The sequence below is a fragment of the Corvus hawaiiensis genome, chromosome Z (assembly GCF_020740725.1).
Source record: "Corvus hawaiiensis isolate bCorHaw1 chromosome Z, bCorHaw1.pri.cur, whole genome shotgun sequence".
In the NCBI taxonomy this organism is placed as follows: Eukaryota; Metazoa; Chordata; class Aves; order Passeriformes; family Corvidae; genus Corvus; species Corvus hawaiiensis.
Window position 1 is genome coordinate 79,774,857 of NC_063255.1, and position 21,945 is coordinate 79,796,801.

The 21,945-nt window shown below is 41.7% G+C and overlaps 1 protein-coding gene across 5 annotated transcripts in view; it reads right to left on the reverse strand.

The window, feature by feature from the left end:
• Positions 1-290: 290 nt before the first annotated feature.
• Positions 291-21,945, reverse strand: part of MELK (maternal embryonic leucine zipper kinase) — a 32,581-nt gene continuing 10,926 nt past the window's right edge. The window contains exons 9-17 of one of the 5 annotated variants that reach the window (XM_048292709.1): positions 21,764-21,862; positions 20,145-20,231; positions 18,645-18,773; positions 15,064-15,289; positions 13,303-13,396; positions 12,700-12,868; positions 8,151-8,254; positions 6,870-7,043; positions 291-1,747 (exon numbers count right to left, since the gene is read on the reverse strand). In XM_048292709.1, coding sequence (XP_048148666.1) covers positions 1,708-1,747; positions 6,870-7,043; positions 8,151-8,254; positions 12,700-12,868; positions 13,303-13,396; positions 15,064-15,289; positions 18,645-18,773; positions 20,145-20,231; positions 21,764-21,862 — 1,122 coding nt within the window. In that variant the 3' untranslated portion in view covers positions 291-1,707. The other 4 variants (XM_048292707.1, XM_048292710.1, XM_048292708.1 and 1 more) reach the window with 4 other exon arrangements.

A 21,945-nucleotide genomic window follows, 5' to 3' on the forward strand; every position in this document is an offset into this window, starting at 1 on the left:
GATACAGGGGATCAGTAAAGGACCAATGGATTACAGAGGATCTGGGATGGGTACAGGCCAATGGGTTACGAAGAAATCTGCATAGTGTCTCCTAAAGGATTGTGGGTCTGTCTTTTCTCGATGTGACCAAAGTGGTTGCCTTTCCAGGGAGTCCTGCTGGGCGATTGCGAAATCTCTTATCTCAGCAGAGATCCCTCCAGGGCAGGGGCTGGGCATACCCCACACTTTCCCCCTTCCAAACTAGTTTAAAGCTCTATCAACAAGTCCTCCTAGTTCCTATGCTAGAAACCTTTTTCCCCCTCTGAAGGTGCATCCCATCAGGTGTCAGAAGACCACGTGTTGAACAGACATCCCATGGTCAAAAAACCAACATTATTCTAATGACTTCAGCCCCAAAGCCCAGTGTTGATCTGATGATATGCCTGTTCCTTTGAATATTGTTTCTCTGAGTATTATTCCTTGGTACTGGAAGGTCCGTGGAAAACACTACCTCTGGTCCTGCTCTTCCACCAATTATCCCTAGGTCCTGAAATCCCTTTTAACTGCCCTCAGACTTCTCTTTGTTGTCTCATCATTGCTGATTTGAAGAACCAGTAACTGATAATAATCAGAGAGCCTTAGTAGACTGGAGGGTTTTCTAGTAATGTCCCTTACTTGAGCTTCTGGAAAACAGTACACTTTCCTGTAAATTGAGTCTAGTTTCCATATCGAACCCTCTGTTCCCCTTAGAAGGGAGTCATGAGAACTATTCTTCTTTTCCTCTTAACAAATGAGGATGTGACACAGAGGTAGATTGTATTGCCCTAGTTGGCCCCTCCATGCCAGAAGTTCCTTCATCCACCTCATCAGTTGACTGTCTTTCTGGTTCCAGGCCTTCCTACCCATTGTAAAAAGTGCCAGTCCTACTTGTCCTCGTCATGTTTTCAGGAGGAGGAGCTTTTCTCCTAGATCAGGCAGTGATCAGCTTCCAGCTCTCCTGTTCAACAGATCATTGACTAGCTATGTGACAGCATTCTGAAACCATCTGGCTCTCTACTACAATGAAGTCCAAGACTCCTGACACTGTAGCACCTCTGAGAATTCATTACTCTCTCATTCTCTTGAATACTGTATATTCACCTCCCCTCATTTCTTCACCTGGTGATGCAGCACATCGACAACAGCACACCCAAAAAAGGAATGGTTGTCAGCCTCAGCCTCACAGAGAGGCATCCAGCACTCCTGATAACCTGAGATGTGGAGAGCTGCATTTAGCATCAGTAGGTCTGGCTGGCTGGAGGCCTCTGATATGGCTGGTGCAGTGACTCCAGCAGCTACAAGGGGCATGCCAAAACTATACCTGAGAAAGGATACATTAAGACTGGTGCTGAAAAGATCTCTTTGCATCCTTCACCAACTACTTGGTCTATTTCCTGCCTCTATTGGCTGTTCCCAGACAGCTGAAGAGCAGCCCTTCTGCTCACCTCGTCCGTAGAAATTGACATGCCACAACCCCATTTACTCATGCCTGTTCTGCTGGTTCTGGGTCATTCACACTCCCTAGAGCCATTTAAATCTCCCTTGCTGGTTGGCTGCCAAGGGTTTCCAGGTTTGGATGGGGCTGGGGGCTGCTGCTCAGGTATCCCCAATCTCAGGAACCCCCTGATTCTAGAGCTGATTCTAACTCTCACCCCTAGACTTACCTCAGTTGCCACTGATGCTGCCTCATCAACAGACAGGTGTCTTTCTTGTCATGATGGGCCCAAACCTGAAGATGATTGGATAGGAACAGAAAGGAGGAACTGAGAATATGTGCAGCAGAAAGAACATGAATATCCATAGCACAAAGTACTAGGAGCAATAGTTATGGTAGAAAGGGAACAAAGAGTGTTGCCATTGCATGAAGTCCATACAGGGACTTAGAAAAATAGGGACCACTTGATCACCTGCTTTTAAAGGAAGATGAACCAAGATCACCTCAACACCAGGATGATGAAATGGAGAATCAAGATAAGGCCCCAAAGTTTGGTGAATTCAGTCTTAAAGATCATACACTGGTAAGTTGTAATTACACATATACTTGGACAAATGGTAGTATCATGAAGAGATAAGACTTAAGCTTAATGGTAACGCCAAGACAACGTCCATGGACAATTATCATGATTTCATCTCAGCTGACAGCTCAGCCTCACGCAGCCACTTGCTCACTCCCTCTCAGTGAGAGGGGGGAAAGAAATGGAAGGGTCATAGTTAAAACCCTTGGCTTGAGATCAGTACAGTTTAACAGGTGAAGATAAAGCACACAAGCAAAGTAAATCAAGGAATTAATTCCCCACTTTCCATGGGGAGGAAGGTGCTCCGCCAAACCCAGGACAGCAAGACTCCTTCATGCCTAACCATGACTCAAGAAGACAAATGCTGTCCCTCCGTTCTTCCTTCTCCCCTGTGTTGGTTTTGCATGGCCTGGTTTTTGGTAGTGGGGGGCCACAGAGGTAGCTTCTGTGAGAAGCTGCTAGAAGCTTCCACCATGTCTGGCAGAGCCAGTCCTTGATGGCTCTGAAGATGGACATGCTGCTGGCCAAGGGTGGGCCAATTAGAGATGATGGTAATGCCTCTGTGTTTACCTATTTAAGAAATCAAAACCAAAGGTGGTGGCGCAGTTTTAATTCCAGCTAGAGAAGAGGAGGTGAGAACATGTGAGGGAAAGAACATGGACACACCAAGGTCAGTGGAGAAGGAGGGGGAGGAGGTGCTCCAGGTGCTGGAGCTGAGATTCCTCTGCAGACTGTAGTGATGACCATGGTGAAGCAGGTTGTACCCCTGCAGCCCATGGGGATCCATGGATGATGCAGAAATCCACCGCAGCCTGTGGGGGAGGTGCCAACGCCAGAGGAGGCTGTGATGCTGTGGGAGACCTGGTGGAGAGGAGGCCCCTGCTTCCAAACTGGAGCAGCCTGTCCTTGGAGGACTGCACCCCATGGAAGAATGTCCCACACCACAGCAGTTTTGGGAGGACTGCTGCTTGTGAGATTCACATAGCTCCTTTATCTGTTAATCCTTGATTTTGCCTTTGAGTTCCACATGAGGTCAGCTGAAATAGATTTCCAGCGATGTGAGTAAAAGAAATTACTGATAGAGTAGCAGCAGTTTGGTGGGAAAAAAAAAAAAAAGGCACACATGATTCTTGTTTCTTGCCTGTTTTCTAATTCCTATCACCAAATGTTATGCATTCACAGCAAGGAATATTAGTAAAAAAATTCAGGACAGTAGCCTATGAAGAACCTTTTTTCATACATCAGACCATGTAAGACAATGTGAATCATATCAGTGATCTTTAGCTTTAAAAGAATGAACAAGACATCCTAATTACTTCTTGTCTGTTCCCAACATCAGTTTTGTCACCACAGGGAGAAGATAGTTACACACTGAGAATGTGCTTTTAAGCAGTGGCAGTTTGGGTTTTCCAGGATACTTCTGTAGTTATTCCTGAATGTAAAACTCAAGGAATGCAAAGTAATGTTTCAATTCTGCAGCCCTTGGGCTTAATGATTGTGATTGGTGATTTAAAACGTCATGCTATCAATATGCCCCCTTCTATCAGCCCTTCCATCTTCTACCTTATTTCATTCTGATCAAATTCTGGGCAGAAGCCAAATTCTTGGGGAGAAGTTTGTATTGAAATGAGAAAGCAAGGAAAATCAGAGATCACATGATACTGCAGCACCCCGGAGTCAAATCAGCTACAACCCTCGGCTGCTCCACCGACACTTTTAGCTGATTTCCAGCTGATATCTGATATGTAGCAGGCTCAAATTTCAGCACGCAGAAACCAAAAAGGAGTTGTCTTGGAGTGACTTCATGATGTGTATCCCATATCGCTGCCCTATGCCCAGAAATTAATTTTTGTGCCTTTCTATGCCTTTAAACTGAGCCTGAGAGGGGGGAGGAAAAACTGAGCAAAACTTTTTCAAAGCACTTTGCAGCTTGTTCAAAGTCACCCAGAGATAGAGACTTTTTTTTTTCAACTGCGGGAGGAGAGCGAGAAGGAAGGGAAGCACCCGGCTTGCTTTCCTTTCCAGCCAGCTTTCGGCAGTTTTTTTTCCTCAGCTCCTTTTCCTCCGGAGAGTTGAACTTTTGTTTTCCTGGGACTTCATTTTTTTTCCTTTTCTCTCTGCTGGACTGTTTCAACATCAGAATACATTGGGAGGAATTTCCACCGAGGCCTTGGCCCTGGAGGTGGGCTCACCACGCCATCCCAGCTCCAAGGAGGGGGAGAGATCTACAGAAGGACTCTGAAATTTTCCTAGGTTTCTTTCAGCAGAGCGAAAGGTTTTATTATTTAGCATCATTATTCCTTTTCCTGTGTGTTTGTTAAATAAATAGTTTTTATCTCTTTCACTTTCCTTCGAGGAAAATTTTTTTTTTCCCGAACCTGGTGGGGGAGGGGTGGTTGTAGCCTGCCTTCTCTCAGAGGATGTATTTCTAGATTTGGCCAAACTGGAACAGGAGTGTTATGTTGCAGCTGGGAATACTAGAAGTATTTAAGTGCTGATATGAAGTTTTAAGTACCAATTTATTAGAAAAATAAGTTAGCTATGCTTTCAGCAAGACAAATCTTTAATTCATGTGTCAGTCACACACTGCATATGAGATCTCCTGCGCTGGTATGGGCATCACCATTTACACTTCAGTACTAGCAGTTAATGGATGTCAAAAGCATAGTTACCTACTACAGCAAGGCATAGTCAATGGTACCCCAGAAACCTATTCTGGACCCTAGCCCACTGACCCCATATGGGTCCCCTGCTCACCGTCTGGTCCAGCTTGGTGCTCACTGCAAGCATGTACCACTTGCACACTGGCCCATGGGCACACTCCAGGCTTCTGTGTCCCCCTCAAAACCAGCACCCACCCTCTCTGTCTGTGTGACACCCCTGCCCAGACCTGAGGCCTCCTGCTTACTTGCTTATTTGCTGGGGAAAGCTGCTCATTTGCTGGGGAATATATATACACACCTGGGTTGGGGGGGATATAGCCAGCACCAGGCTGAGACCCCTGTGCATTGCCCCATCAGCTGGCACCATCGCACCAGCACTCTCAACACCCCAGACTCTCAAGATTCCAGCCTTACCAAGTGCAAACTTCCATTTTGATGCAGATTCCCCAGAGCCCCTGCACTTGCTGTGACTGACAGGGTTGTTTTGAAGTCCTTCTGTCACAGACTAGAATCATAAAATGTGTCAAGTTGAAGGGACTCATAATCATCAAGTCCTACTCTTCTCACAGGACTGCCTGTCAGATTTGCATCCCTCCATTTTAATTTCTGACTTTCCCACTTTTCCCTAGTATCCCATTTGACAAGGTCCTTGATTAGATAACCTTTCCAAAGTGAACATGACCACGTTCCACACCCTCTTATCAATTACTGTGACTAACCACCCCTGGCTCTCGTTACTACCTCTCTTACCATCTCTCAGGTGGGTTTGTGTCATTGTTCATGCTGTCCTGCTTTTCCTACTAGTTCCTTCTGCATCTGAAAGGTTCGTGACCAGAAACGTTTCAAGGAGCAGCAGTTCTCTGCTCTCCCTCCTTGCAACCATATCTACTTTTTCTTGAAACCCGCTAAAAATGTTCCTGTTCCCTTACCTGTCTATGCAAAGCAAAGAGACAACTTGGCTCTGGAAAAAAAATGGATGGATGCCTCTATCTTGATACAGACAAAATAACCCTCCAGTTCCTGAGGTAATCGTCACAGAGAGTAAGCAGCCAGCTTTCATTAGCAGCCATATCTCATGTCTGTCACTGCAAGCTTCCAGCAATACTCAGCTCTCTCATCCACCCAACCCTTGGGTGGATGTGCCACAGACTTTAGTTAAGGGGCAATAACATGGTGTTTACAAGCAGCATATGGCAGTTAACTCCAGTTTAAGAAAAAGCTGCAGCACACCATCAACTTGTCCAGGTGTTATTGGATGTCTTTGCCTAGAGAAAGGCTTCAACATGTGTCTTCCCACTGCTGTTGCTTGGGCTTAGCCTGGTATGGTTCCTGCTGTAGCACAACTAAAGACAGAAATAAACATTCCACACGACACCCAGCACGAGCATAGGGAGATATGCACCACTTTTAAGGTATGATTGCAACCCCCCAACCAACTCTTAGATGTTCTCGCTCATTCTGCATATTTCAAGTTTTATTTCTGGTGCTTCAGTTCTCTTAAATGTGTCACTGAATTCCTTGTAGACAGTTGGGTTACAAATGTCTTCTCCATTCGCAACAGTTCAAAGGTGGTGTTGTTCTTCAGAGATCCTCATATCATCACGTTAACACAAGAGCATCAGAAAGTGCACAGGCTTGTTAAGCATCACTGAGGCTTCATAATGAGATAGCGCAATGGTTTATATGGGATCGGTTTAAATTCTAGCTCTCTTGACTTCACATTTATTGAAGCCCATCCTATTTTGTACAACACTGAGCATATAGTGTAACTCTGGGAACCACAGCTGTGACTTAGTTAATGATCTCAATAAATCCTACTTAAGCAGCGACAGAAAGAGAATTATGCAAATGATTATTACTGTGCACCATGCACTTGATAACTGAAGACATCCCACAATGAGCTTCAGCACATAAACACCAGTACTTTTTTAACCCAGATACGTGAAAAATATGCAAGCAAGGGAACAGCTTACAGAATTTCGCTTCAGAAAAGTTGCAGAACATTTATTACAAACCTAATATTAAAGGAAGCGTACGGAAGGAATATGTACAAAGAGGGCTGGTTAAAAACCCAAGATGACAGATTTTTCACATATAGCTGTGACTGTGACAAAGAATTACTTCTCTGAAAAGACCTTTCTAAAACATCGTGATAAAAGACTCTGCCACTCACAGTTGACAGCTAGATAAGATGTCTTCCATCAGTCTCTTGTAAACCCAGGCGTCACCTTTAAGTCTTTGTCGTCGGATACCCACTGCTTCAGGCTTAGTGAGCCGACACACTTCTAACTCAAACTCCATAGTTACTTTACCAAAATCTGACAGTGTTTGACATTTCAGGGTATAACTGTAAAACAGAAGGGAAAACAGAATACTCATTGAACCATTTCATATTTGTTTTGTAATGCAATTTTAAATTAATAAAAGCACATTAAAGAAAATACCCCATTGCTGTTCAGAATACTGTGAAACAGTCCACAGTTTAGTCACCTGAGAGCTTTGTGAATACTGTAGTTTCAGGGCACTATATTTATGATTATGCCCTAGAACCAGTATGGAGCACCAATGTCCTACTGCACCACAGGAACTTCTGCTAGCCAAAGACCCCCATCCTCAGAGCTGGATTGATGGAAATTTCCCATGTTTTTCCTAGACAAGATAACTCTCATCTGTGCTGGTTACAGCTCAGCTGGTGTGAAAATAGGAAAAACTGAATGCAGAGTTTGAATTATTACAATGGGAGCAGGTGCTACTGTGCAATCCAGCATCCTTCCAGATTATGAGTTTGGAAATACGTCAGATGTTGATGTATACTCTGATGTTCTACCAAGACCCGTCACTGAAATACTCAAGAACTTGCAAAAATGCATATTGAAAAGTGAGCACAATGGTTATTTCATGCATTGGGAGTTCAGAAAATAGTCATTCAGTTTGATCAAAAATAAGAACCAATCTAACCAATCAGTAGCTTAGTTTAGCTAGTAAACTGTACAAATTCAAATAATCCACAAAAAGGTGTGTGGCTTCTGCACACCTTTTAAAATGCACTGACTTCTTGTCTAAAGGCTAATGTTTTTAACTGCCAAGAACGAGAGCTAAAAGATATCCACGCTATTTTCCAAAATTATCCTATTTGGTCATGTGACTATAACTAAAACAACTTTTTGTATTTAAAATTTTCCTAAGAGTTACCTTACTACTATTGGTTTACACCTGTTGGTGAAAGAGCTCTGGTAGAACACACTTAACATAGTTTTGCACTGTGTGAGCAGGTTTTATTGTACACATTCATTTCTGAACACTTTCATTTTGTACACTTTCTATAAAGATTATTTCAATAAAGATTATTTTACAGTGGGGTCAAGAAACTAAGTTTAAATAATTGACATTTAAAGGACTGGACTAGTGACCATTTAGTCAAATACGAGTTGAAGTCATCACATTTCACACTTACCCCTTCTGAACATATTCCACATGCTTCTTTGAAAGAACAATGATTATTTCATTCAACAGTTCATCTGGATTCAGTAGATGAGTGGTGGTAATGTTACAGTGTGCCTAAAAGTAGTCAGCTTGTTAAAACAATTTAAGGAATAATAATAATAATAAAAAAAAACTCTTTTAAAACTGAGACATTGTAAAAAGTTTTCACTAAGGAAGTTTCAGAACAGCTAACCATAATGACAAATGCTTCAACATCCCCAAACTATCACCCTTTTGTATGCTCGAGTTGGGAAATGGCCTTAAGCTGAGACAGAGTACTTCTGATACCAAGGAACGGGCATAGCACCATGCGACTTTTCATGTGTAAAGAAAAGAGGTTACTTACTACTTTTAAATTTACTGTTACAGGGGCTTTCAGTCACCTAGTACTTCATATAACAGTCTTGTGCACTAAGTGACCTCTTGAACAACTAGCAGATGCCCAGAGGTAGCGGGAGAAAGTGTATGACAATTTTAACATGCCAACATGTCCTGTCTGGTTTCTGAAGTCACAGAAGCAGCCAAGAGAAGACAAGACTGAAAAACAGCTTGAAAAATGAACATAGGTTGAGGATGCAAAGTCAGTAGAAGAGTGGTTCTTGTGGTCCTTATTCAGATTTAAATGTATGCAATTCCCTGACATACCTGCTGTAACACTGTCTTGCTGTACTGTAATCCAGTGTCTCTAGACATGCCTCAGAAATTTTGCATATACTATAGTCAAGAGAAACTGAGGGCGGAGGCTAAAGGCATTTAGTGACAGAATAGCCAGCTTCCAGTTGCTCAGGTTCCTGGACTATTTGCACAGTCTACACTCCTGTCTGACTGGCTGGTCAGGTTTGTACAACAAACCTGACCAACATCGTGTCCTGAACTTGTATGACTGACAGACAGCTCTCAGTATGTAGTAGTTATCCCAGCAGCCAGTTAGCTGAAGGGACACATCACTGGCTTCTACACAATCGCTTATGCCTTGGTAAACAACCTGCCCTCTTTCATGGTAATTACATTTTTCAAACACGTTGCCTACAGATTCAAGTACAAATTTTTCCTTGTATAGCTTCTGAAGTATATAAGTTGCATTTGAGTGATGTATACAGAATTACAGAATCACTAGGGTTGGAAGGCACCTCTGGAGATCATGCAAACCAATCCCCTTGCCAGGGGTCCCCTAGAGCAGGTGACATAGAAATGTGTCCAGGTGAACTTGGAATGCCTCCGGAGACGGAGGTTCCATGACCACCCTGGGCAGTTTCTTTCAGTGCGCTGCCACCCTCAATGTAAAGAAGTTCTTCCTCCTGCTGGGGTGGAACTTGGTGTGGTTTATTTTATGGCCACTGCTCCCCATCCTGTCACAGGACACCATTGAAGAGAGTCTGGCACCATCCTTTGACAACCCTTTGAGGTATTTCTATGGATTGACGAGATCCCCTCTAAGTCTTCTCTTCTTTAGACTAAACAGGCTCAGCTCCCAGTCTCTCCTCATAAGAGATGCTCCAGCCTCTTACCATCTTTATGTCCTCTGCTGGACCCTCTACAGCAACTCATTGTCTTTCTGGAAGTATGGAGCCCAGAACTGAACACAGCATTCCAGATGTAGCCTCACCTGGCCAGGCCAGAGGGGCAGGATCCCCTCCCTGACCTGTTGGCTGTACTCTTCCTGATGCACTCCAGGATCCCACTGGCCCTCCTGGCCCCTAGGGGCACTCTGTCAGCTCACAGTGAACTTGTCATTCACCAGTACCCCCATGTCCTTCTCCACAGAGCTGGTCTCTTGTAGGTCATTCCCAATCTGTTCTGGTACTTGGGGTTATTCCTCCCCTGGTGCAGGACCTGTACTTGCCCTTGTTGAACTTCATTAGGTTTCTCTCTGCCCAACTTTCCAGCCTATCAAATTCCCACTTGAATGACAGCCTCCAGGTGGATCACCCAGACCCCCAGCTTCAAGACTGAGGCAAAGAAGGCATTCAGTAATTCTGCCTCCTCTGTGTCTTTCATTGCTAGGACACCCACCTGATTCAACAGCATCCCCACGTTTTCCCTAATCTTATATTTGCTGCTGATGTACTTGTAGAATGCCTTCTTGTTTTCATTGGTATCCCTTGCCAGACTCAATTCCAAGTGGGCCTTAACCTTTCTACTCATATTCCTCCGTATTCTGACAATGTTGCTAGTCCTCCCATATGGCCTGTCCCTTTTTTCACATCTTTTACATTTCTTTCTTCCATTTGAGGTTTGCTAGAAGGTCCCTGCTAATTCATGCATATCTCCTGCCCCCTTTGCCTAATTTCTTTATCACAGGGATATGATGGATTTGAGCTTGGAGGAAGTGATGCCTGAATATTGACCTGCTCTCTTGGACTCCCTTCTCTTCTAGAGCCCCATCCCATGGGATTCCTCTAAGTAGATCTTTGAAGAAGTTGAAGTTAACTCTCTAAAAGTTTGGGATTCTAGTGCTTTTACCACTCTGCTTCCTGCACACAGATCCCATGTTCCATTATCTCATGGTCACTACAGTGAAGGTCACTACAGCCTTCACATCCTCACTCAGTCCCTCCTGGTTTGTTAGTACAAGGTCCAGCAACACACCTTGCCTTGTTGGTTCTTCCACCACTTGCGTCAAAAAGTTATCTTCAGTAATCTGCAGGAATTTCCTGGACTGTGTGTGCTGTGTCATGTTGTCCCTCCAAGAAATATCGGGGTGGTTGAAGTCCCCCAGGAGAAATAGGACCTGTGACCACAAGGCTACTTCCATCTGTCCACAGAAAGGTTCATCAACTTCCTCCTCCTGATAAAGTTGACTATAGTAAACACGCACAACAGTGTCACCTATTTAAAACGTTCCCTTAAATTCTCACCTATAAACTCTCAACTCATTCACCTGACCCTGGGTAGAGCTCAATACGTTACAGTTGGTCTCTCACATAATGAGCAACTCCACTACCTCATCATACTGACTTGGCGATCCATGACAACATTTCAGTCACATGATCTATTCCACCATGCTCTGTCATTACAATGAGATCATGGCCCTGTGACCATACATAGATTTCTAGTTCTTGTTTATTGCCCATGCTGTGCATGTATGTGTCCAGGCACTTCATAGAGATAATCAAGCAACTGGGTTGCACAGAAGGGGTGTAAGAGCAATAACCACAGCCATACATACCCTCAGTGTGGTCTGCCCTTTGATCCTCATCTTGAGAGGTAGCCAAGGAACATCTACACTGGTTGGTGTCACTTAATCACCAGGAGGAAGCAATGGCACAAGCATTTTGAATCCCACTCCCAAGTCCTTCAGTTTAAAGTCTGTCTCTCCAAACTGGCCAAGGGGCTGCCAAAGATTTTCTTGCCTGCTTTAGACAGGTGGATCCATCCCATCTCTGTTTAACAGGCTACAATCATTAAAGTACAACCCATTGTTATAAAAGCCAAAGCCTTCTCAATGGCACCAGCCATGAAGACAGATGTTGATCTGCACTATGCATCTGCTTCTGGTTGTCCCCTTTTCTCTAACAATGAGAAGATGACTTGGGCACCAATGTTTTCCACCTGCCTCACCAGGTGTTAATAGTCTTCCTTGATCCTGTCTGTTGTTTGGCTTGCAGCATCATTGGTTAACCCACATGATAAGGTAGTAGGAGGTAGTAGTCCGTGCTCTTGAGAAGTTGGGGTACCCTCTCAGCAACATCATAGATCCTAGCACCTGGTAGGCAGCAAAGTTCTTGTGACTATCAGGCCAGCAGATGGGTGTCTCAGTGCCCTTTAACAGAGAGTCACCCACTGCAAGTACTCAGTGGTTCCTTTTATGGTAACCTTGCCTGTAGACATCTAAAACCTTTAAAGCATCATATCTGGTTTTGGTCTGAATGTTGGAGTGTGGAAGTTGAATTGGAGCACTGCCTTTGTGGGTCACAAGGGCTCAAGGTGTCTCCTGCTCAGTGGTATCCATTGTAGGTGGAGGGTCCCAAAGCCATGATTATTTTCATTTCAGCCCCTCTAATAAATGTTAGATAAGATAGATACAGCCTGTTAGCTGTATCTTATTATTCAGCCGCTTGTCACAAGAGGCCATCAACCTGTGTGCACTTCGTGCAGATAGTAGCCTTTTCTCCAGTAGAAAGAAGCCAGGTTTTTATTGGGGGATCTCTATAGAAATAACATAATTTAAAACTGTCAGGTAGGGCTCCTTTAAAACCATGCTGCTTCCTTCACATTTGGTTTAGATGGGCTATAAGGAGCAATGGCCAAACTCCTCCTTGGATCTGTTGCCCGAACTCAGACTAACAGATAACTGAATGTGATAACTGGAGCACTGTCCTGCTATCAGCGATGCTGTAGGAACACTTTACTGTAGAATTCAGGCAAGACAGGTCACAGAAGCTTTCACAAAACCATTTCTGAAGGTATTGGATGTTAATAATAAATTATTGCAACATAATTATTAATATATAATAAATATAATTACTTAATATTATAATAATACTTGTTCTTATGTAAGACCTTTGCAGCAACCATACCTTAAGTTTCCTTGGACAGTGTCTAGTGCATCGTTTCTTCTTGCTTGGTGTAAGCATTGTGATCACTTTATCTAGGCCTCTTTCAAGACTTCCGAGTATTTTGGCTTTTCTCTTCTTTTGGCTGCTATCCACAAGTGCAAGGTTGAGATCTAATTCCACTGACTGACACCTGTTACATGAACAAATTAATCTATTATTTTTCCCTCAGTGTTAAAAACTAATTATTTCAGAGATGTCACTAAAATATTACCAGACATGGCAGAACAAAGAAAACGAAATCAAGTGCAATGTATTATAGAAGTTTCTGTTTGAAAGTCTGTTGAAGTTCAAACATAGAGATGTATCTAGAAATGGAAGTCCTTTGGAGATTTGGAATAAGAAGGCAGCTACATTATTAAAAATAGGTGATATTGAGTTACATAGTTTTAAAACTTTTCTCTAGCTTCATTGTTTTCTAGTGACTGTAAAAAGAGGTTTTAGAAAGGTTTTCACCAAGAGAATAGGAACAGCAGCTTGCTATTGTAACAAGGCTTCTCAGGCAGCATATGGATTAAGGTAGTCCTGCTCTAAATCAGGAATGTACACAAATAACTGGACACTTACCTTCTTTCGGGAAGAATCTCAGCTGCTGCCAATTCATCTGCATTTGTTGGGTTTGTGAGTTTCTTAATTGGGGTGACTGCAGTGAACGGACTCTCTGAAAGAAAACATCCAAGCCAAACCAGGTATGTCTTTGCATAAAAGGATTTTCTTCAGTGACAATGTCTCATTACTAAGAATTTATTTCTAACACCAGACCCCCTTTTCTATCTCAGGTCTATATTTTGGGAATTATAAAATATGTTTTTAATACTACCTCTACTCTACAAATTAAAACAGTGACTGATTTCCCCAGGGCTCTACAAGTCAAACCTTAAGAGTAACCAATGCAGTTCAATATTAGAAATTTGAGGATTAGAATTGCTTTCTTGCTCTGCCACTGTCCATGAATAAATACTGAGCAATCCACTGCATCGAGTAGTTGTATTCTTCACTGATCCAATTCCCTTATGTGAAGTGTGTAAGTTTATATAGTCATGTTGAATACACAATGTTCATACTACACAGCAGCCTAAAAAGTGGCTGCAGAGCATGGTTTTAAAGGTGCAGGAGACAGCACCAAGTGAAACAGTCAGCAAAAAAGTTGTCACAATTAAACCCAACTTCAATGTTCAAAGTTTCAGCTCTCTACAGAATTGCACCTGACTCCAGACAAACAACCTCAAAATTTCCAGTGGATACTCCCACTTTCTTATTTCCTGAATCAAAGATCTTTCAAGGCATCAAAGAACTAGCTTTCTTTGTTAAATCCTCAGAAATGTCACTGAATAAATGAGCTGAAAGTGTTTCTACATTTCCCATTTCAAGCAGTATCTCTTCTGTTTCTAAATATACACAGACATCAGATGTTACAAGTTATCATATACAATCCTAAGGCAAACTCATAAACTAGTCTTTGTATTGCTATTCTTTATGAATGATCTCATTAAACAGCAGTATGTTCAAGATCCCTTATTCCTTGAAGCCTGCAAAGACTTACTGTGCCTGAACAATGCTCCTTAGTACCTGAAACTAAAGAGTCTCCTGTTGCAAGGAGCCCTTGGCATTTGAAGGACAGAGTTAGAATTTGTAGTATCAACACCAAAACTTTTATGGTAATCATTGAAGCAAATGGTAATGTACATATGGGATATGTACACGACTAGACAGGCTGATTACAGAAATTTCTGGTAACTCAGAAAAGCTGACATAATTTAGACAGATTTCTGTGGTCTATTGCACAGCTGCAAGACCTACATGTTGTTAACAGAAGCATTTTCACTGCTACACTAGACTGTTCCTGTGAAAATGCTGATATGCAACCTTAAGAAATCCAAAAGTTAGATTTCTCTTAGAAGCAGCAGTTAAAGCAGATTTAACTAAAAGTATGCTTTTATTTTCATTCAAGGTAATCACAAAGGAAAAACAGTGTTGAGGAAACTGTAATCTCAACCTTCATGGAAAACTGGAACCAGGTGCAAGCTTTAAGAACACAGTGCTTTGCTCCATGTTAGGGTGTACCAAAAGGAGTTCACATATGATAATTGAGAGCAGCAATGACTCCTGTAAGTAACACACCAGTAACATTCCCTAATGGATGGTTAAAACTCTCGCAGCACCCCACCAGATGTACTAGAAGAACCAGAGTGGTACATAGGGCAAAAAAAAGTTTAGTGTTCCCGAAACAGATGTATTGGATGAACAAGTATCGTGCTCATACTTGAGTTTCAGTGATTCCAAAGCAACATATTTGTTCTTAGCTTTCATTAGTTACATTCTACATACCTTTGAAAGCAGGTGCCCTAAGGGGAGCAGCTTGTACCTGCGTCTCAATCTGACTCTTTGCAAAAGGAGTCTTTGGAGTAGGAAGTGCAAAGGGCATTTCATTTCTGAAAGCTGACACTGTCTCAACATTCTCTTTGTTGTTATGCTTCTTTGATGCCACTTTTCTTGTCACTGGAGTTGACACTGTGAATTCTGTATCCTCCAGTTGGGCATCAGGCCTCGAATGCTGTAAGAGATGTAAAGAAAAGAAAAAAGTTATCCCTTGATGTATTCTGATCACATTCAGGAACGTTACAGACAAGGAAATTCTGAAGGTTAAAAATACCATACAATGCTTGACTATAGAGCAGTAGTTAAAAACTCTTCAATATTTCTGATTCCCACTATAATTTGCTCACAAGGTTTGCAAGTAATTTGCCACTTCTTTACCAGTTCTTCTAAATTCCTTAGCTTGCATATTTAAGACTATTAATCACCAACTCACCTAAGCACAGCTAGGAATTTTCATTTGGCTTAATTGTTAAATTTTAATTGCTTCATTTGATTTTCTTGTCCAATACAGACAGGTTGCACTTCTTCAGATATTTGTCCAGCTCTAGCCTAGGTCTGAGACCTTGTTTGTTGCACCTTATTTTTTCCTGTTGGTTTTAAAATCCTTATTTACTCATTTTCCAGATGCTCAAAGCTCAAGTTTTAGTCAAATTACCTACAGCTAGAGGAAGGCACAATGTATGTTCAGCTATATATTTAAAACACTTCTTTACTCAGTTTGTAACTCCACTAGGCTAGGGTCTACCAAACACTTACATATACAATAATTTTTATGTACAATGAGAATAAGATCTTTTGGATTAAGAACACTGTATTAAACACCTGCTTCATTCCATGTGTATTTATAGTAACTTCTTCTAACAGAGATTCTTCAAACAGTGAAGCTGTATCTGTAAATTCCATTAATACAAATGCACATGGTACTTCGCTACAGTCTAGCATATCTTCACACACCACAGTTTTTTCAGACTGAAAAGAAATATTCAGTTGAGATTCCACTGCACATTTAAAAGTAAGATTTTGTCAGAAAAGACTGCCATTAAAGTCTAAATCTAATTTCTTTCTAAGTTGCTAACAATGGAAGTTCCAATTGACGGTGACCTAAGTTTTATCGTACGACTTTTAATATTGTTGTTGATTTGTCATTTGTATCAAAAGCAGATGTGTAACTATTCTCAAAGCACCACTGCCAAATCATCTTTCTTGACCTGCGTCAAGAAGAGAAGCAACTCACAGAAATACCCACGTTTGAATTCAAGGCTTGGACCACAACCTCTTTCTACAAAAAGCCCTAATAATCTGGAAAGAATCCAAGAGAAGAATGGAGTAATGTCCAGAGGGACTGGATAAAGGTAAACACATATATCCAAAATATACGACTACTGAATCCACAACACTAATTGGAACTTGCATTTGGAACCCCTCATCTGGCTAGCTCTGTCCCCTCAAAAGTTGTCATTTATTAAATCAATGTATTTGTAACTTCAGCCAAGGTTGCTAACCTTCACGGTTCAGACCACATACAAGCAGATATATATCAAAGCATCCTTAGTTTCTAACACCTTCTGTTATTTACAGGAAACTGTTCCCAAGGATTTATTTCATACAATTTCAGTGAAACTGTACATAGTCATTTTAAATTGTCAGTCTTTGGCTGGAATGGATACCGTTTTAGGAAGCTGGAATGACATTTTAGTAACCTGTGTTCTGCGGGCAGGTAAGTTTCTGCTGCCCCGTATCGAGGATATCACAATGAACAGATCTCTCATTACTACTGGAATAGAGAGCTCTCTGATAAGCTGCCAGAGGCTTCTATGATGCCTTACTCAAAAGCCCTTACCAGAGGTTTGCTAACTACAAGAAGCTAGGAGCCTGATACTGTAGTTGAAATCACATTCCATTAAACATGTATGCACGATCAGGACACCTTGGCTACTGTGTTCTAGATGTAATCATGGCATCGTGAATATTTGGCAATATGCTTCTACATCAAACTGCTTGAAAACAAGCAGTATTATGTAGAAGATTGTGCCAAATTCAGAAATGGATAAGTTAAAAGTTCTGTTGTTTGGTTGTCTTCACCTTAGACCAGGTCCAATTAGAGAGCTTTGCTAACTGTGTGTTTCAGCAAATTCAGTTGATATTCACCCAGTAGCTACACGCAGGCAACTTAAATGTGTCCTGAGAACTGCAGAAGGACCAGTGGATTGCTGTATTGCACAGACATGAATTTCACCATCACCTGGGAAGGCATAACGCATATGTTAATTAGCATTTGCCAATTTACCTTGGACATCACTAGAGATGAAGTAGCTTCACAGTACCAGCACAACTGAAGCTAGTCAACCTCCACCTTAGTCATCGGCGTGAAGAAAGCTAACCACCACGATCATGGAAATCACATTATGCATATTCAGGAACACTTACGATTCATGATCTATTATGCAGCTCTAGTAACCCTAGAATTCTCATCTCAAAAACACTGTATGGGTGAACTGAAAAGATTTACAAGCAACTAAATCAAATACATTAAGTATTTATTCTGAGTGCTTTCCTCTACACAGAAAGCAGGACACTCAGACCATTTCACAGATGTTTTGTCTCAAGGGGGAACAGCTAACACGAGTCTGCAATTCCACTGAATGCTTTGGAATTTGTTGAATAGACTAGTATCACTGATGTCACACATAGCTGCATATTTATATGCAACATTGCAAGGAGTTTAGCAACTTTAGCCATGTTCTGAAGGGCCCTATTGCTACCAAACTACAGGAATAGAAATTCCCCCAAGATATACAAAACTGCTTCAGAATTCAAATAATCAGAAAAACAGCAGCAACACATTTCTTGACTCAAAGTAAACAGAGTCCTCCCTAGGATTCTGTTTTCAAGTGAAACAGATGAGAAAGGGATGACTCCCTCTGCTTTGACCACCAGCTCACATAGTGCCCATGTTGTCTCAGAGCATACCGCCCAGGCAACATACCATGATGTATCAAAAGATTTTCCTTACTAAATGCAACCCACAAGGTACAAAAATACATAAAGACAAATACAGAGTGCAGTTAACCATTGCAGAACAAGGTCTGGAATGATCACCCAGGCCAGAGAACAGGGGATTTGAGCCCATTAACAAGGAGGGATTCTTTGCAGCACCTGATGCATCATACCCTCCCAGATGGCTATTCCAGTAAAGCCAATCCATAGAAGCAGCCCAGCTTGCTAAATCATGTTAATGAGAAGATTGAACTGTTTAATGACCAAGACTGTGGCTGACTGCATACATCACAGAATATTCTGAGTTGGAAGGGACCCTCCAAGATCACCAAGTCCAACTCTTAAGTGAACGGGCCATACAAGGATCAAGACCACCTTGGCGTTATTAGCACCATACTCTAACCAGCTGAGCTAAACTCAGGGTCATTTTCTCTTCCTGATGTTTAGAGCACCAGAATGTTTCTCCAGGCAGAGCTTTGTCAATGCAGAGCAGGATTTTAAGCAAGAAGCTGTCCTGCTGAACTCAAGCTTACCTCAAGGCCTGTCGACATCATGGTACTGGCATGCCCTGTTAGACATGGAAACCTTAAACGAATACGCTTGCCACGAGCCTTCTTGGATAGAAGCAAGAGGTATGTTGCTGACATGTGGTCATATTTCCACTGTGGGATCAGGAAGAAATAAAGTATTTTGTATTTTAATCTCCTCTTTGGAAACATTGCAAGTACAAGTCAAGCTCAGCCTTCTGAAAATTTCTATGTCTTTACAAGCTTTTCTACCTGATATGCAACCGTCATTACCCATAAGTGTAGTTTCAGACTTCAAGTGATTTGTATTATGTGTCTGAGATCAAGAAAAAGGCACTAGGTTGGTTGTTCTTTCCAAGTTAGTTTGTAGTTCATGCAGTAGCATGGAAATGCTGGAATAAGGATCTATCTCCTGAAGTGAATGCAAACCTAATAATTCAGCTTATTCAATACTTCAGCCAGAGTACATACTTGTTGGAAGTAACTCCTGCCCATTCTTCCCCAAGTGCCAACTTTTTGCATGATTTTCAGCAACTCTGTGTGTGTGAGGAACAGAGACACCACTTCTGATGGGTTTGCAGCATAGCACAGTTAGTTTGAATAACTTATGAGGGATTAGAAGTCTTCCAGTAAAGCATTTTGCAAATATCACAAACCCATTTGGAAGGATTTTTCCCTCTGTAGACAGATTATTCTGATTATTTGCTATAACTGAAGAACAAGGAGAATTAACTCCACAAATCTATCATAAGTATCACACTCATTTTAAAAGTCTGTTTCTGCTACAGTTATGTGGAAAACCCAAGTGTTTAAAAAAAACCCAAAACTATTGTCACTGCTAACAAGTACAAAGAAGCGGAAAATTCAATTTTAAGGAAGAATTTTCAGATTCAGGTAAAAGATGGGGTTCACATCCTGCTTTAAGTCTTTTCTGCAGCCTGCAATGTTATTGCTAACATTTGCACAATTCTTCTAGAAGTACTCAGTTCAACTTTTGTCATTTGTAGTCAAAAATTACTAAACATACTCACTATTTTTAAAAATCTCTGAATAGTAACTCAAAAAAACCCTGTATTTCGCAGACTGCCTGGGTGTTGCTCTAATATTTTTATCTTTTTTTCTTTTGCTACTCTTTATTGAACCATTTCAAAGCAAAGACTTAACCCAGCAAATGGTATCTGTTGTTCAACTATAACTTTCTACAAGTCTATTCTGACTTTCAGAGATTCAGAAGGATTTTACCGTAGTGAGAAATAACAGTAAGATTTAGGAAACATGAAGATCGCAATTAAAGGAGAAAAAGAAATAAACAAATTTGAACTTCTGAACCAGTAGCCTGTAGTTACAAGCTACAGCCAGATTCTAGAGTTCTGCAGGGGCTCCTTAAATCTGAAATGTATGTAAAATATCATACTTAGAATATATACGTATTGGTCTGATAGCAGTAAACTTATTTACTCTATTACTGTATTTAATTGCTGTAAATTACTCACATACACTTCTTACCTCTGTTATTAATTGCAATATGGTCTCCCTGCTCTGCTCATGAAACACAGAAAGCTCTCTTACACAGTCCTCATCAAGATGTTCCAGCTGCAAGAACACAATGGCTATTGAAGTGTGAGGTTTTCAAGTTGCCCCATAATCCATATCTGACAGTGACACTGTTGTGAAACCCAGTGGGCTGAGTAAATCATCAACGATGATTTTAGACCTTGTATTTCAAATGTTTAGCATCACAGCTAAACATTGTAGGAAGCAGACTGAAGAAGTCATACTTCAACAACTTCACAGCCTGCCTCCTCACAGGTGAGAGCTTATGAATTCAAATAAGCCATCCAAAAGCAGCTAAGATTTTTACTAGAATGGAAGCTATGCTTTCATCTGTCTATAAATACCCAAAGCTACGAGCCATGCCCATCTCTATGAGAGCCAGCTGGCACTGATGGTGCGAGCACAGTCAAACTGTTCTTTACCTAGAGTAACAGTGGCATCTGGTGGCAATGGGAAGCATTGGTTGTCAACATGCATGAACTTCTCAGCACTTTCTGCTGACAGCCAGATTATTTTGGATTTTTTCCTCTCCATACTGCCTTTGTCTCTCACACAAGAAAACAAGTGATAGAGTGACAGGATGAATATTCTTTCAATGAAATTTGAATTTTTATTCAAATTTTCATTGAGGACTGCATACAAGATAAAACATAAACACATCTAGCATCCTGAGGTGCCTTGAGGTGATGTTATGAAGCCGCTTTATTCCTTAACCGTCTGCTTAATGCCCAGGGGCACTGTGCCTTTAAGATGGACCTGTGGGGAGGGGCCATGGGACCCTGGTGCAGGTCAGTTGAACGTTTGATGGCTGGGGCTGGGGACTCCAGGGGCTCGGGATGAGTGTGCCGGGAGTGCTGTCCTGCTCTTTGGGTTTCTCTTCTGTTCCAGCTAGCAGGAAAAAGGTTCTGTTGGTTTTTTTGTTCTTTTTCCCTTCCCTTCCCCCCTTACTTCACTGCCTCCCTTCCCTCCTCGCCTGCACATTGGCCCCGGTGGGCCTGTGGGGTGACCCCGGCTGGTCCGAGCCCATGTCTCTGTTCTCTCTCTGGGAATTTGTTGTATTTTGAGGGCTTTTTCCCCTGTTCTACCCTGTTTTTGTTCGGTGTTAATAAACAGTTTGGTTTTTTCCACTTTCCCTTGCTGTGACCCACTTGTCTTATTGGTGGAGGAAAAGGGGAGGCCCTTTTCCCTTTGGAGGAGACACTCTCTCTGGAGTGTTTCCTCCTGAAGTTTTGTCTCCAAAACCGAGACAGCACATTACATGAAGTATTGCTAAAGCAGACTAGAGAAGGAGCTGGTCATTCATACGTGGAAGTACTTCATGTTTTGATGAGAATTCTGTTATTCTGCAGATTCAGCTGCAGAATATAATGAAAGCACATTTTAAATTTCTTCTCAAGAGAAATCAAGAGCAAGTAATAATATTTTGACAGCTAAAAGGATCAGAAAAAGACCACAGCCATCACGAAGTTCACCTTGGAACAAATAATTTCATACCATGCACTATGAGGATGGTAGTAAGCCAGCAAATACTATATGAAATGCTTTAGTATTCATCTGACCAGAGTACTTACTGGGTATTTACTTTGCCACTGAACAGCATCAGAAAAACCTTGCATGAGCCAAGGGTGACTTAACAGGTGTTGGACTGTAATCCGCTTCTTTGGGTCAACCTGGTGGGCAATAAAAATCAAAGTGATACTTAAATTGTGGAGAAAAAGTGAAGAAACAGTTCATCTTCTACACAGAATGTTAG